The 13,428-nt window shown below is 42.4% G+C and overlaps 1 protein-coding gene across 1 annotated transcript in view; it reads left to right on the top strand.

Annotated features, from left to right (window-relative positions):
• Positions 1-13,428, top strand: part of SRP68 (signal recognition particle 68) — a 41,069-nt gene that overhangs the window by 1,304 nt on the left and 26,337 nt on the right. The window contains exons 2-3 of the mRNA XM_007959858.1: positions 496-562; positions 11,463-11,576. Coding sequence (XP_007958049.1) covers positions 496-562; positions 11,463-11,576 — 181 coding nt within the window. The remainder of the gene's footprint in view (positions 1-495; positions 563-11,462; positions 11,577-13,428) is intronic.

The following is a 13,428-nucleotide window of genomic DNA, read 5'->3' on the forward strand; positions in this document are numbered from 1 at the left end:
TTGGCTCACAAGTGCTGACCATGGTCTTTGCAGCAGCACAGCTGTTAAGGAAATTTACATTTGGCAGTTGGGGGAGGTTATGCAAGTAGTGGTGTGGTACACGTCATCTATAACCTGAATTGGCTCCTGAATTGGCTTCCGTGAGTAAAATGCTGGCTCCAGGTTTAAATCAACGGTACTCACCTTGGTTACCCCAACTTTTGGAATCCTGCTGCTTTATTTTAGCTGTTGAGTTTCAGCGGTCCAAAATGTTTAATAATGTTCTTCTTTTTGTGTGTGTGACAGTAATTGCAGCTCAAGCAATAATAATTTCTACTTGTTTAGCCCTCTCACATGACTATTGAAAATGGTTACAAGAAATTTTAGTAGTTGATGTACTGAGTATTGAGAAGTGTTTCCTGTGCTGTAGGTTGATAGGAATATAAATCGATGGGGACAAGTTTTGCATGATTTGGATTCTTGCCCTTGTAAGCGTTTCCTTAACCTCGGCTCTAGTTCTTCAGATTATCAAGGAATCCCAGCAGCAGCATGGTTTGCGGCATGGCGATTTTCAGAGATACAGGTTAGTATCTGTATTCAGAAACTGGCAAACCTGCCTTGCGTTTGTTACTATCTATCCCACTTACTCTGCTTATCAGGAAGTGTTCTTAGGGGGTCTCACTCTGAACCTGTATTGAATCCCCAAAAGGTAATTAGTTTTCAGATTTAAAATGTTATAATGAAGGAAAGGAGCCTTTTTTATCCATTTTGCCTCATGTATCGAAGATTGCCTAGTCTTCCTTCGCAGTTGTGATAATCATTTTTTAACTTAATTGTGTTGTAGCACCTTGTTTAAAAATCAACGTTTTTCAGTATTTTAAACATGTAAGGGGACTTTCTGTGAGTTTATTTTGATAACAGCTTTTAAGTTGGAAAGCAAATTTAATGTGAATCTCCAAAGTAAAATACAGTTGGTACTTTGAAAACAAACATCCAACCATTTCTTTATTACAAGTATTATGGACTTAGGTACTTGATTTAAAATAGTACTCGACATCTCAGATCCTCATCATCCATTCATTTATTTGAAAACATGTGATGAGTACTAAGTGCCTGACACTCTTCCAGTCACGAAACCAAAGACCAAAGCAGTTGCCGTTGGGTTCATTCTGATTCACGACGGTCCCATGTATAGAGAGAGAACTGCTCCGTGGGGTTTTCAGGACTGTAGCCTTTTGGAATAATCTCCAGGCCTTTCTTTGAAGGCACTTCTAGGTGGGTTTGAACCACCAACCTTTCAGTTAGCAGCCAAGTGCTTAACCATTTTGTCACCCTGGGATTTATAGGTGCTGTAGAGCAGGATAAAAGTTCTTACTCTCTGGGAATTTACATTCTGATAATTAGATACAACAAAAGTGTCTGCTTAGGGTAAAAATTAATGGTAGTGATATCAAAAGGAGTGACCTGGAAGAGGTGCTACTTTAGATGAGAATGGTGTGGGGTGGGGGAATAGGATGGGGTGGAGGGGTGGGTGTTCTCTGGAAAAGCTTTCTGAGGGAGGGCATTTAGGCAGAGACCTGGGTGCTAAAGGGTCAGCCATATGGTGAAATGGGTCAACAGAGCTGGGCAGAGTGAGCAGAGGGTAGTGGTGTGAGTTGAAACTGGAGTAGGCAGGGCCAGACTGTAGGGCCCTATAGGGTAGGCTAAGGAGTTCAGGTTTTAATCTCATTGTGGTGGGAGGCCATGAGAGAATTGTGAACAGGGACTATTATGACCTGTTTTTTTTTTTTTTTTTTAATTATTAAGGATATTTTCAGACACTTAGTGTAGATACAGTAACAACTCATAAGCTCATCACTCAGTCATTACAGTGATCAGTTTTTTGTCCTTCTTGATTTGTATGTATCCTCCCCTCCTACAGAAAGTGATGAATTTCCACAACCTGAGTGTACCTTTGTGAACTTGCACCAAGATCAAGAGACAAACATTGACAACATCCCAGAGTCTCTGGTTTCCGCTTCTAATCATAGATCCTTATAGCAGTTTTCCAGAGTGGCAATATCAGTTGGCACTGCCACCTGCAGAGTTTGAGAGCTTGGCTGCTCCACTTCCTTGCCAACATTCATGTGGTCTGTCTTACATTTATTTTGCTAGATTATTTTAAAACAAATCTTAGCAGTTTGTACCTTTGATAGATACCAAAACCAAACCAAACTCACTGCTGTTGAGTCTGACCCAACTCATAGCAACCCCTCCTTGGGTTTCCAAGGCAGTATCACTATGGAACTATATTGCCCAACCTTCCTTCCAAGGAGTGGTTGGTAGGTTTGAACCACCAGCCTTTTGGTTAGCAGTCAAATGCTTTAGGTGCTACGCCACCAGAGCTCCTATCGGTAGATGTGTTGTTGTTATGTGCCATTGAGTTGGACCCAACTCATAGCGACTTCTCCTTGGGTTTCTGAGGCAGTATCACCACAGAAGTAGATTGCCCAACCTTCCTTCCAAGGAGTGGCTGGTGGATTTGAACCGCCAGCCTTCTGGTTAGCAGTCAGGTGCCTTAGGGACTACGCTACCAGCCTTTTAAAAGCATATCTGTAATACTATCATCCTACCTAACCAAATGAACACTGCATCCTCAGTGTCATCTTGTCCAATGATGTGAATGTTACTTGTTGTTAAGGGCTGGCTGGCCAGCCCTAACTCAGTGATCCTGTGTACAACAAACAAAACACTGCCTGGTTCTGCGCCATCCTCAGTCCTTGCTGTGTGTGAGTCCGCTGTTGCAGCCGTTGTGTTGTTTCATCTCATTGAAGGTCTTCCTCTTTTTTGCTGACCCTCTACTTTATTCAAGTATGAGGTCCTCCAGGGACTGGGCCCCCCTGGTAGCAGGTCCAAAGTACGTGAGGTGAAGTCTTGCCATCGTTGCTCCGAAGGCACATTCTGGCATCTGATTTTTTAAAAAATAATATTTTACTGTTTTTGGTGCAGGTTTACACAGCTGACTAGATTCCTATGCAGCAATTTCTGCACTAGTTGTTCAGTGACACTGGTTATATTCTTTACTATGTGTAAACAGTCTCATTGTTTCCATTCTGGTTGTTCTGTTTCCCTTAATCCAGTTTCCCTGCCCCTTGACATTCTCATCTTTGTTTTAAAGTAATTGTTGACTGGACTCATATAGGTCAGTTTTTAAAGGCGCACACGACTTAATGGGTGATATTTTTTGAGCCAGTTTCTTATTTAATTACAAAGTGACCTCATGGTTAGTTTCTTTTCAAGGTTTGAAGTGCATGTCAGGGAAGTAGTCTTGGAGTCTGGCAGCTTTTTTTTTTTTTTTTTTTTTAGGGGGGGGAGGATTTGAGGTTCTGTTCCACATTTTTCTTCTATCTATTGTGGGCCTGATTAGAATGGTTAGTAGTGTTAACTGGGCACCATCTAGTTCTGGTCTCAGGGTAGTTTCATGGTTCCTGTAGACTATTTGTCCTGTAGACTAGTTTCTTCATGATCTTTTTTTCTTTTAAAGCTTATTCTGCCTGCTACGTGGAGGATGTGTTATAAAGGCTAAGAATAAACGTAGCCTGATAGGCATATTCAGCCCAAATGAGATGGTGGGGTCTTAGACTAGGATGTTAGCAGTGGAGATGCTCAGAAGTAGCTGGCTTTGGTATATTTTGGAGGAGAGTTTTCAGGCTCTATTGATGGGTTGGATCGTGAGGGCCAGGAAAAGAGGAAGTGAGAGTAGCTTTTAGTTTTGGGGTGTGAACATTGCTTTATAGGATTCCATCATGTGAATGAGTCACAGTTTATCACTGTTGTAGATGGGCTTGAGCTTGAGCTTAGCCTGAACCTGGGTGATAATGCCATTTATGGAAATGAGAAAAGGCTGAGGAGCAAGTTGGTGGAGAGGACACAGATAATAATTTCCATTTTGGACATGTTTAATTTGAGATGCCTGTTAGACATCCAAGTGGAGATGTCAGATAGATACTTGGAAATACAAGTTTGGAGTTTAGTGGAGAAGTCAGGCTGAAGATAGAAATTTGGCTATCACAGGCATGTTGGTGGTATTTAAAGCCATGGGGTAAATGGGATTATCTGGGGGGAGAGTGAGGTGTCTTTTTTCCTTCACTTTGCTGCCAATAGTGGGAATTGAGAAATAGCAGCTAGGAGGGTGGGAGGAAGCTGAGAGGAGAAAACATTCCAAGAAGGATGAAGTGGTTGGTTTGCAGAAGCCTCTGAGAGCTGTCAGGATAGGAGGCTAGAGAAAGACCATTGGTTTTGTTAACAGAGAGGTCAGTAGTGGTATGTTTTTTTAATTTTGAGATAATTAAAGATTCACATGCAGTTAAGAAACGATACAGAGAGATTCTGTGTACCTTTACCCAGCTGGCACGGATTGTTTGCGCCTGACTGCTGACCTAAAGGTTGGTGGTTTGAACCCACTGATGGTGCCATGGAGGAGAGGCCTGGTGGTGGGCCTCTAGGTTACAGCCACGAGGCCCCTGCAGCTGTTCTCCACGATGCATGGGCTTGCCGGGAGTTGGACCTGACTGCATGGAAGTGGGTTTTTTTTTTTTAATTTTAGTAATACAGCCTGAGAATGACATCCATACAGTAAGGTGCAGAACCCTTCCTTCGTTATAAGGGTCCCTTGTGTTGCCCTTTTTCAGCCATACCTGTCTTCTCGCTCCTTAATCCTACTCTTGCCTTAATCCCTAGCAGCTATCGGTCTGTTCTCCATTTCTATAATTGTGTCATTTCAAGAGTGTCATGTGAATGGAATCATACAGTGTAACCTTTGGGGATGGGTGTCTTTCATTTGGTGTGATTTTCTGGAGATTCGTCCAGCTTGCATGCATGAGTAGTTCATGGCCTTTTATTTCTGAGTAGTAGTCCATGGTGTGGGTTGACCACGGTTTGTTTAAGCACTCACCCTTCGAAGGGCATCTGGGTTGTCTCTAGGTTTTGGCTATTACAGATAACGCTGCTTTAAACATTCGTGGACAAACTCTTGTGTCAACAGTGGTTTTCATATGGGATAAATGCCTGAGAGTGCAGTTACTGGCTTGTTTTGTAGTTGCATGTCTAGTTTTTTAAGAAAATGCCGAACTGTTTTCCACAGTGGTTGTACCATTTATATTCCCCCCAGTGATGTATGAGTGACCTGGTTTCTCTACATCCTCACCAGCATTTGGCTTTGTCTCTATTTCTCATTTTAGCCATTCTGATAGTGTCTCATTAATTTGCATTTCCCTTTGGTAGCATAGTGCCTAAGGCATTTATTTGACTGCTAACCAGAAGGCTGGCGGGTCAAACCCACCAGCCACTCCTCAGAAGGAAGGTTGGGCAATCTGCTTCCATGGTGATACCCCCTCAAGGAGGGGTCGCTGTGAGTCATCCGACTCAATGGCACATAACAACAACAACGATGGTTAATGATGTGGAACATCTTTTTTCATGTGCTTATTTTCCACCTGTAAATCTTTTTTTGGTGAAATGTCCTTTTATTCCTTTTATCCATTTTCTAATTGGATTGTTTGGATTTTTTTTACAGTTGGCTTTTGAGTTTTTTGTGTGTTCTAGATGTTAATTCAGTGTCAGTTATATGGTTTGCAAATACTTTCTCCCAGTCCTACCATTTTCCTCACATGTTCATTCACAGGGCAAAATTCTTAATTTTGATGAAATCTAATTTATCATTGTATGGATTCTGCTTGTGTTAGAAAAAAAAGTAGTTTTCATGAGCGAGGACATGCAAAGAGTTTACACTTGATACCAAAAGCAGTATCCATACGATGATAAATTAGACTTCATCAAAATTGTTTTCTGAATATTTTATGTTTTTCTATTTTTCCTTCAAGTTTGTGATCCATTTTGAGTTAATTTTTGTCTGTTGTATGAAATCAGGTCAAGATTCATTTTTAGCCAATGGTTGTCCAGTGTCCAACTTTTTTTTTTCTGGAATTTGGGTGAAAGTTTACAGAGCGAACTGGTTTTCCGTTCAGCAATTCTTACATACTTTGTGATATTAGTTACAATCCCCACAATGTACAGCACTCTTCCTTCCTCCCTGTGTTTCTCATTCCCCTTTGTCCTTCTTTCCTCTCCCTTCCTGCCTTCTGAGCTTCATCCCTGGGCACTTGCCGGCCTTTTGATCTCATTTGGTTGATTGTTCTAGGGGTGCCAACTTTCCTGGTGTTCTCTTTCACCATATAGATCTGTTATTTGGCTGAAAGTTGAGCCATGATCATTGAGTTCAGTTCCTGGCTTAAAGGGTGCCTTTAATTTAATTAATTAAGGGCCTTAATCTTGGAGGCTCACCATTCTCAGTCAGACCAGTAAGCCTAGTCTTTTTTATGATTTTGAGTTTTGTTCCATATTTTTCTCCCAGTCTGCCTGAGACTTCCTAATGTGATCCCTTTCAGAGTGGTCAGCTAAGGTCGCCAGGCACCGTGAGTTCTGGTCTCAGGTTCATGGAGGCTGTGGTTCACGTGGACCGTTCCTCCTTTTGATTATTTCCTTGCAACTTTGATTTTCTACACCCTTCTTTGCTCTGGATGGGGACAGACCAATAGTTGCATCTTATATGACCATTCACAAGCTTTTAAGACCCCAGTCACTAGAATATCATCTTTGTGGACTGTGTTATGCTTTTTATTGCTTTAGGCCAGTACCTAATATCATCTGTGCTTAAGTCACATGATCATTAGCTTGGGGACAAAAGTTGTTTAGTAGGAGTCAACTATTAATTTGCTGATTGTTGAGAGCAATTCTCCAGGTTTTTTTTTTTATACAACAGATTTTTCCCAGAAATTATTACTGTCTAGGCTGACAGTTGCCAGTAAACATAAGCTTATTTATTGCTGTCCTTATATCAGGTGATGTAAGTCGCCCTGAGCTGCTCTTGCGTAGTAACTGCTACAACTGAAGTGTTGTATACTCTAGATTATAGCTTCATTTTAAGATGGCAGATTGGATATGCTTTTGTGTGGTATGTTGTGGTAGTTGAGCTTGATGTCCCTTGTAACTGTGGTCCCAAACCCATAGGTCCAACTATTTGCTCCCTCAGGGTAGTTGGCCGTGGCCAAGAAGTTGTCGTAACTTTGCCCCTCGTTGGCTCTATTACATATATGGATATACAAATGCGTGTGTCAAAATACCATCTGCCAACCTTATTTATGGTCATGGGTATATTCCCTTTTGCTTAGACATACTTGAGCATTCAGCTTGATTGGACATGTTTTAATCTGCCTTTTTAAACATTGTGGCAACTAAAGTTGAACTACACTATGGCAATCCATTACTGGACATCTCTGAACTAGCTCTTTGGGCTAAGATCAGTTTTATCTTCCTCATTTGATTTCCTGGAGTGAGTGGCTGTATTTTGAAAAATTTTTCATAACCATAGAAGGTTATAAATGATTATTGTGACAGCAGATTAACAGGGAAGAAACTACTTGTAACCCCAACGCCCCGAGATGGTTAACCAAACACTGTTAATATTTTTGACATTCTTCCTTTTCTTTGTTTTAAACAAAAGTTTTTATTTGCATTTATTCAATTATAAATGAAATTGTACATCTTATGTTTAAAAGTCATTCATATTTCTTTAACCATGTTTTAGAAATTACAGAAAATTATAAATAACGCATATCCATATTCCTAATACCCCAAAGTACAACTAACTATTAAAATTGTCATATGACATACGACTTGACGGCACCTAACAACAACAGCAACAACAACAACAATATGACAAAGGATGCTAAGGTCTATTTTAGTCAGCACCCTCCTGGCTGTTGTCCTCCCCCAGTGGTATCATGAATTTGGTGTATAGCCTCACAGCCCATTTTCATGTAAATATATTTCTACATTGACATCCACCAACTGTATTTTTAGTCTATCTGTGAATTTTTTCCTAAGTTTGGTCATGTTGGATATATGACTTTATTTTTTTTGCTGAACATTTTATTGTATGTATTTCTCTATTTCTGTGAAAATGCTCTATAAACAGTTTTTTTAAAAGTGTTTTATTGTAATTTGAGTGAAAATTTATAGAGGAAATTGGTTTTCCATTCAACAATTCATACACATTTTGTTAGGCGCTTTGGTGGCGCAGTGCCTAAGGCATTTGACTGCTAACCAGAAGGGTGGCAGTTCAAACCCACCAGCCAGTCCTTGGAAGGAAGTTTGGGCAATCTACTTCTGTAGTGATCCTGCCTCGGAAACCCAAGGAGGGGTCGCTATGAGTCGGGTTCCACTCGATGGCAGTGAGTTTGGGTTTCCTTTGGTTTGTCTTGTGACGTTGATTGCCATCCCCACAGTGTGCAGCACTCATCCTTCCCTCCTGTGTTCACCTTCCTCTTTGTCCTTCTCTCCTGTGCCTTCCTGCCTTCTGAGCTTCATCTCTGGGCACGTGCTGCCCCTGTGATCTCATTTTATTGATTGTTCCAAGGAGTGCATACCTCCCTCAAACTATTGTCCACACCACAGGCCTGTCTGTTGTTTGGCTGAAGATTGAGCCATGGTCGTGGCTTCAGTTCCAGGCTTGACAGACGTCTAACAGCCGTACTCCGGGGACTGCACCAGTCTCTATCAGACCAGCAAGCCTGGTGTTTTTTATGAGTGTGAATTTTGTTCCACGGTTTTCTTCCACTCTCTCCAGGACCTCTTACTGTGATCCCTTTCAGAGCAGTTGGCAGTGTTAGCTGGGCACCATCTGGTTTTTCTGGTCTTAAGAGTTGTGGAGGCTGAGATTCCCATGGTCCATGAGTCCTTTGGACTAATTATGTCCATGAGTCTTTAATTTCTTCACTTTGACTTGCTCCGGACGGGGAGAGACCAATAGTTGCACCTTAGATGGCTGCTCATGAGCTTTTAAAACCCCAGTCACTGCTCACCGAGGTAGAATGTAGAGCGTTGCCTTTGTGAACTGTGTCCTGTGGACTCTATCAGTGGGTCTTGATGTCCTGAGACTGGTCCTGAGCCTCCGTGCCTAGTGACTCATTCTCTCAAGGCGTTTGGTTGTGGCTAAGAGGTTTCCGTAAGTTTTCCCCCTGTGTGGTCTGCTATATTCATGGATATGTTTGCAGCACATATAAACACGTGTGTAGAAATAGCCTGTCAAACCTAGATACATTCATGAGTGTGGTCCCATTCCCACACCTGGTCAGCTTGCTCGTCTGTTTCCCCGTTTGTAGATTTAGCAGTTGTTGTTACTGTCACTGTAGGATTGTGAGTGTACTAATGTTCACCTTCGTTGCCCTTCACTCTTGGGCTCCTCCCAGTGTCGTCTTCTGCCTTATCATCTTGTGCTGACCTCCCTTACTGTGTATAGCCTTTCCTCTCATTCAAGTTAATACACGTTAATACACGTCTACCTTACTGTGTGTAGCCTTTCCTCTCATCCACGTTAATACACGTCTGCCCTCTAGTTGGTGACCCACCCTACCCTCCCTTCCCCTGCCACCCCAAACAGTACTTTTATTAGTTGCATTGTGGTCTCATATACCCAAAACCACACCCACTGCCATTGAGTCAATTGCGAGTCATAGACACCCTTTAGGACACAGTAGAACTGTCCCATAGGGTTTCTGAAGTTGTAGATCTTTACGGAAGCAGACTGCCTCATCTTTCTCCTATGGAGCAGCTGGTGGGTTCTAGCCACCCACCTTTTGGTTAGCAAGTCCAGTATAAGGATATATCATAATTTATTGCCTTCCTCCCTTAAATTGGTTATTAGAATGGTAGCAAATTCTGTAGCTTTAAACATTTTGTTCCCATGAGTTTCTGTTCATACCTGTGTGTATTTCTAATTAGCGTTGTTTAGTATAAAGCAGTGTACGTAGAGGGAGCCCTGGGGGCACAGTGGTTAAGCGCCCAGTTGGTAACTGAAAGGTTATTGGTTCGAACCCACCAGTAGTTCTGTGGGAGGAAAGACTGGTCATCTACTTCCATAGAGATGACATCCTAGGAGACCCTGTGCCCAAAACCTATTGCCACTGAGTTGATGGTAACTCACAATGACCCTGTAGGACAGAGTAGAACTACGTCATAGGGTTTCCAAGGTTATAGATCTTTATGGAAGCAGACTGCCTCATCCTTCTCCCATGGAGTAGTTGGTGAGTTTGAACTGCTGACCTGTTGGTTAGCAGCTGAATGTTTAACCATTGCACCACCAGAGCTCCTTCAGAAAACCCTATAGGACAGTTCTGTTCCATCACATAGGGTCACTGTGAGTTGGAATCAACTTGATGGCACATAACAGCAGCAACAGTATAGAAGTCGACTGTTGGCTCAGGGGCATGAGTATCTTATCCTTGATCTTGATGACTGTATCCCTGTTGCCAGAAGGTTTCTGCCATTGTGCACTTGTACCCGCATATGAGCATTCCACTTGAGTTTGATGTAAAAAGAAAGGTAAGTGATGATTAAAGCCCATAGTAGGAGTTGAGGGAAGAAGTCTGGTTCATAGAGTCACCCCGAGTATTATTTCTTCTTTTAATAGCCTGTGCCCTAGCAGCTTTAAGATGGAGATGCTGAAGCTTTGTTTCAGTTATTCTGTATTGTAAATTAGCTGCTGTATTGTTTTCATTGACCCAGAGCCAAAACCGGCTGCTGTTGAGTTGATTCTGACTCAAGGCAACCCTGTAGGACAGTAGAACTGCCACATAGGGTTTCCAAGGCTTTACAGAAGCAGACTGCCACGTCTGTCTTCCATGGAGTGGCTGTGGGTTCAAACCACCAACCTGTCAGCAGCTGAGCACTTTAACCACTGTGCTACCAGGGTTCCTATTTTGATTTAAGGGTTGGTAAAAGTATACACGAATTTATTACTCTCCTTTAGTCAAAATGCATTTTTTGAACGTGTGTGTGCTTGACACTGTGCTGAAGCACCAGGGAAAATTTCAACATAAGATCCCCGCTTTGCAGCAGTTTGTTCTCCGGTGGGGGGCAGAGGGGTCAGAATGTGATCCCAGGGCCCCGGGCTCTGCTGAGCTCCCTGAGCACAGAGGAGGGGACACCTCACAAGAGGTGGTGTGTGTAGGAATCCTTGGTGGTTTCCTGACTGGACCCTGGTGTTTGGTCACGTATGCTTGCTGTTCCTTTCTCCCTGGGGGGCCTCTTCCCCTGCTGTACCTCCATCAGAACCTGACATATTCTTTCAAGGCCCAGCTGCCGGTTAAAGAGAAGAGAGTGACTACTCGTGTCCTTTCCATTCAGTTTTCTTGTTTGCCATTTTATTTGCGTGGTCCTCAACTAGAGGGTGATTCCTGGAGAATGGGCACTGTATGCTCTGCCTCTCTGTTTCTGTAATCCCACTCATATTGCCCTACATGTTTTAGTTATTTAATAAATGTTTACAAGATGAAGTGTCATATATATGGTAATCCACAGAATACTCCAAACCTTTGACCTTGCCAGCATTTACTATTTAAAACACTGTCAGCTCGATTGAGTGATTTTTGTTTGCTCTCTTATAGGGGCTACTGTTCCCGTAGACAAAGACGCCTCCGGAAGACACTCAACTTCAAGATGGGGAACAGACACAAGTTCACAGGCAAGAAAGTGACTGAGGACCTTCTGACTGATAACAGGTATCGACTGCCTGAGTGCGAGATACTGTCTCAGTTGGCTAATGCACTTCCAGGGCGCCAGACGCCAGCATGCCAGACTCCTAAAATAGCTCATGTGATTCTTTTAGTGGCTCTGCGGGATGGGTTTTTTTTATTGTTTCTACATTATGAGGTGAGGAAATTGAGCAAAGAGATTGAATAACTTATTCAAGGTCTGTAGTGGCACAGTAAATGCTAAAGTCAGTGATTGGAACGGATTTCAATGTCTGAGTGCTTAAATCAAGATCTCTTCCATGAAACTTTGATACAAATCACAATTTTAAAAAATGGTTAAAATTAAGAAAAAAAAAGAGCTATTTTATGTAAGCCTGGCTATTATTACGGACGTGGAGTGTGTGTATGCCTGTGCTGAACGCACCAGCGCTTCACGTTCGCTGAAGGATTAGCCTGCCAGGCAGAATGTATGGGGAGTCTCAAGGCTAGCTTCTTAAATTGGTCCTCCTGGCACCTGTTTTTACAGAGTTTTATTGGCACACAGCCACATCCATTGTTGAGGTATCATTCATGCTGCTTTTGTGCCATTCTGGCAAAGTAGTTGTGGCCACATGGCCTGCAGAGCCTGAAATATATACTGTTGGCCCTTAGAAAAAGTTAGCTACCTCTTGGTTTAGTGTATGACCACAGCTGACATGATACCATATTGAATATAAAAGAGGTAGCAGGCCAAGTTCTCGAACCCTGTTGACTGTGGTCTTGTTGAGACCTGTTAGTCAACATATAAAACCAGAAAACAGTACAAAATAGCAAAAGTGCCACAATGTGTGTCATTTACTCTATAGAAGTCTAAAGCCTTGCAAGGGAGGGTTTAGCTCAGGTGCACTTGACTGGAAAGCCAAGAAGCCTACCTGGAGGAGGCTGGATCTTGGATTGGTGAGAGGAAAGGACATTTTGTTGGGGGAAAGTGGTTCCGATGGTGTGTGAATGCACTCCAGGAACTGTAGAGCTCTGGATAGGTGTCTGTGGCTGCTCAGGTGTTGAAGAAGATACAGCTGCTATATGGGACCTGATGGGAAGCAGCAGGGGGGAGAGGTTAAAACGATGAGGTCAACTTAGGGAGAGTCAGAAACTAAGTAAAGAAGTCCGGACTCTCTTTTGATGGAAAGAGAAGGTAAAGCTGAAGTTGACAGAAAACTGATCAGAACAGTAGTTTAAAGAGAAGATTCACTGGGATAATAATAAAAATAGAGTGACTTACTCTTCCTGAACCCTCAGCGCCAGGCTCTGTTCTAAGATGTTATGTATGTTAACTGAGGAGATGAGGAACAGGGAGCTTAGCACTTTGCTCAAAGTCTCAAAGCTACTAAGTAATGGTATTAAGAGTAGAACCCAGGCATTCTGGCTCTAGAGCCTTTGCTTCACTGTTAACCACCTCAGATATTGCCTCTTAAGGATTTGGTTTCTAACTGGGTTGGGATGATGGAGGTGTTGCTTCGAAGATGAGACCAGATCGTGGGCCATTCCAGGCGGCTCTTTGATAACGTTTAGGAGAAGGTGATCAGGAGTCTGGGTTTGCTAGGTTTGAGGTGGTAACGGGCTTTTCAATGAGTAGGTGATCAAATATCAGACAGAATAAAAATTAACTCCAGATGGATCAAAGATTTAAATGTGAAACCTAAAAAGTTCCTTAAGGAAAAACTAGGGGCAAATTTAGGGGCCCTAATTTATGGCATAAATGGATTGTCAAGCATAACTCAAAATGCACAAGCAGCAGAAGAGGAACTAGATGAATAGAATCTTCTAAAAATTAAATTTTTATGTGCTTCCAAAGACTTCTCCAAAAGAGTCAAAAGAGAACCTACAGATTGGGAAAAAA

This window comes from Orycteropus afer, unplaced genomic scaffold, assembly GCF_000298275.1.
Source record: "Orycteropus afer afer isolate SDZICR_OR568_19922 unplaced genomic scaffold, OryAfe1.0 scaffold00018, whole genome shotgun sequence".
Lineage (NCBI taxonomy): Eukaryota > Metazoa > Chordata > Mammalia > Tubulidentata > Orycteropodidae > Orycteropus > Orycteropus afer.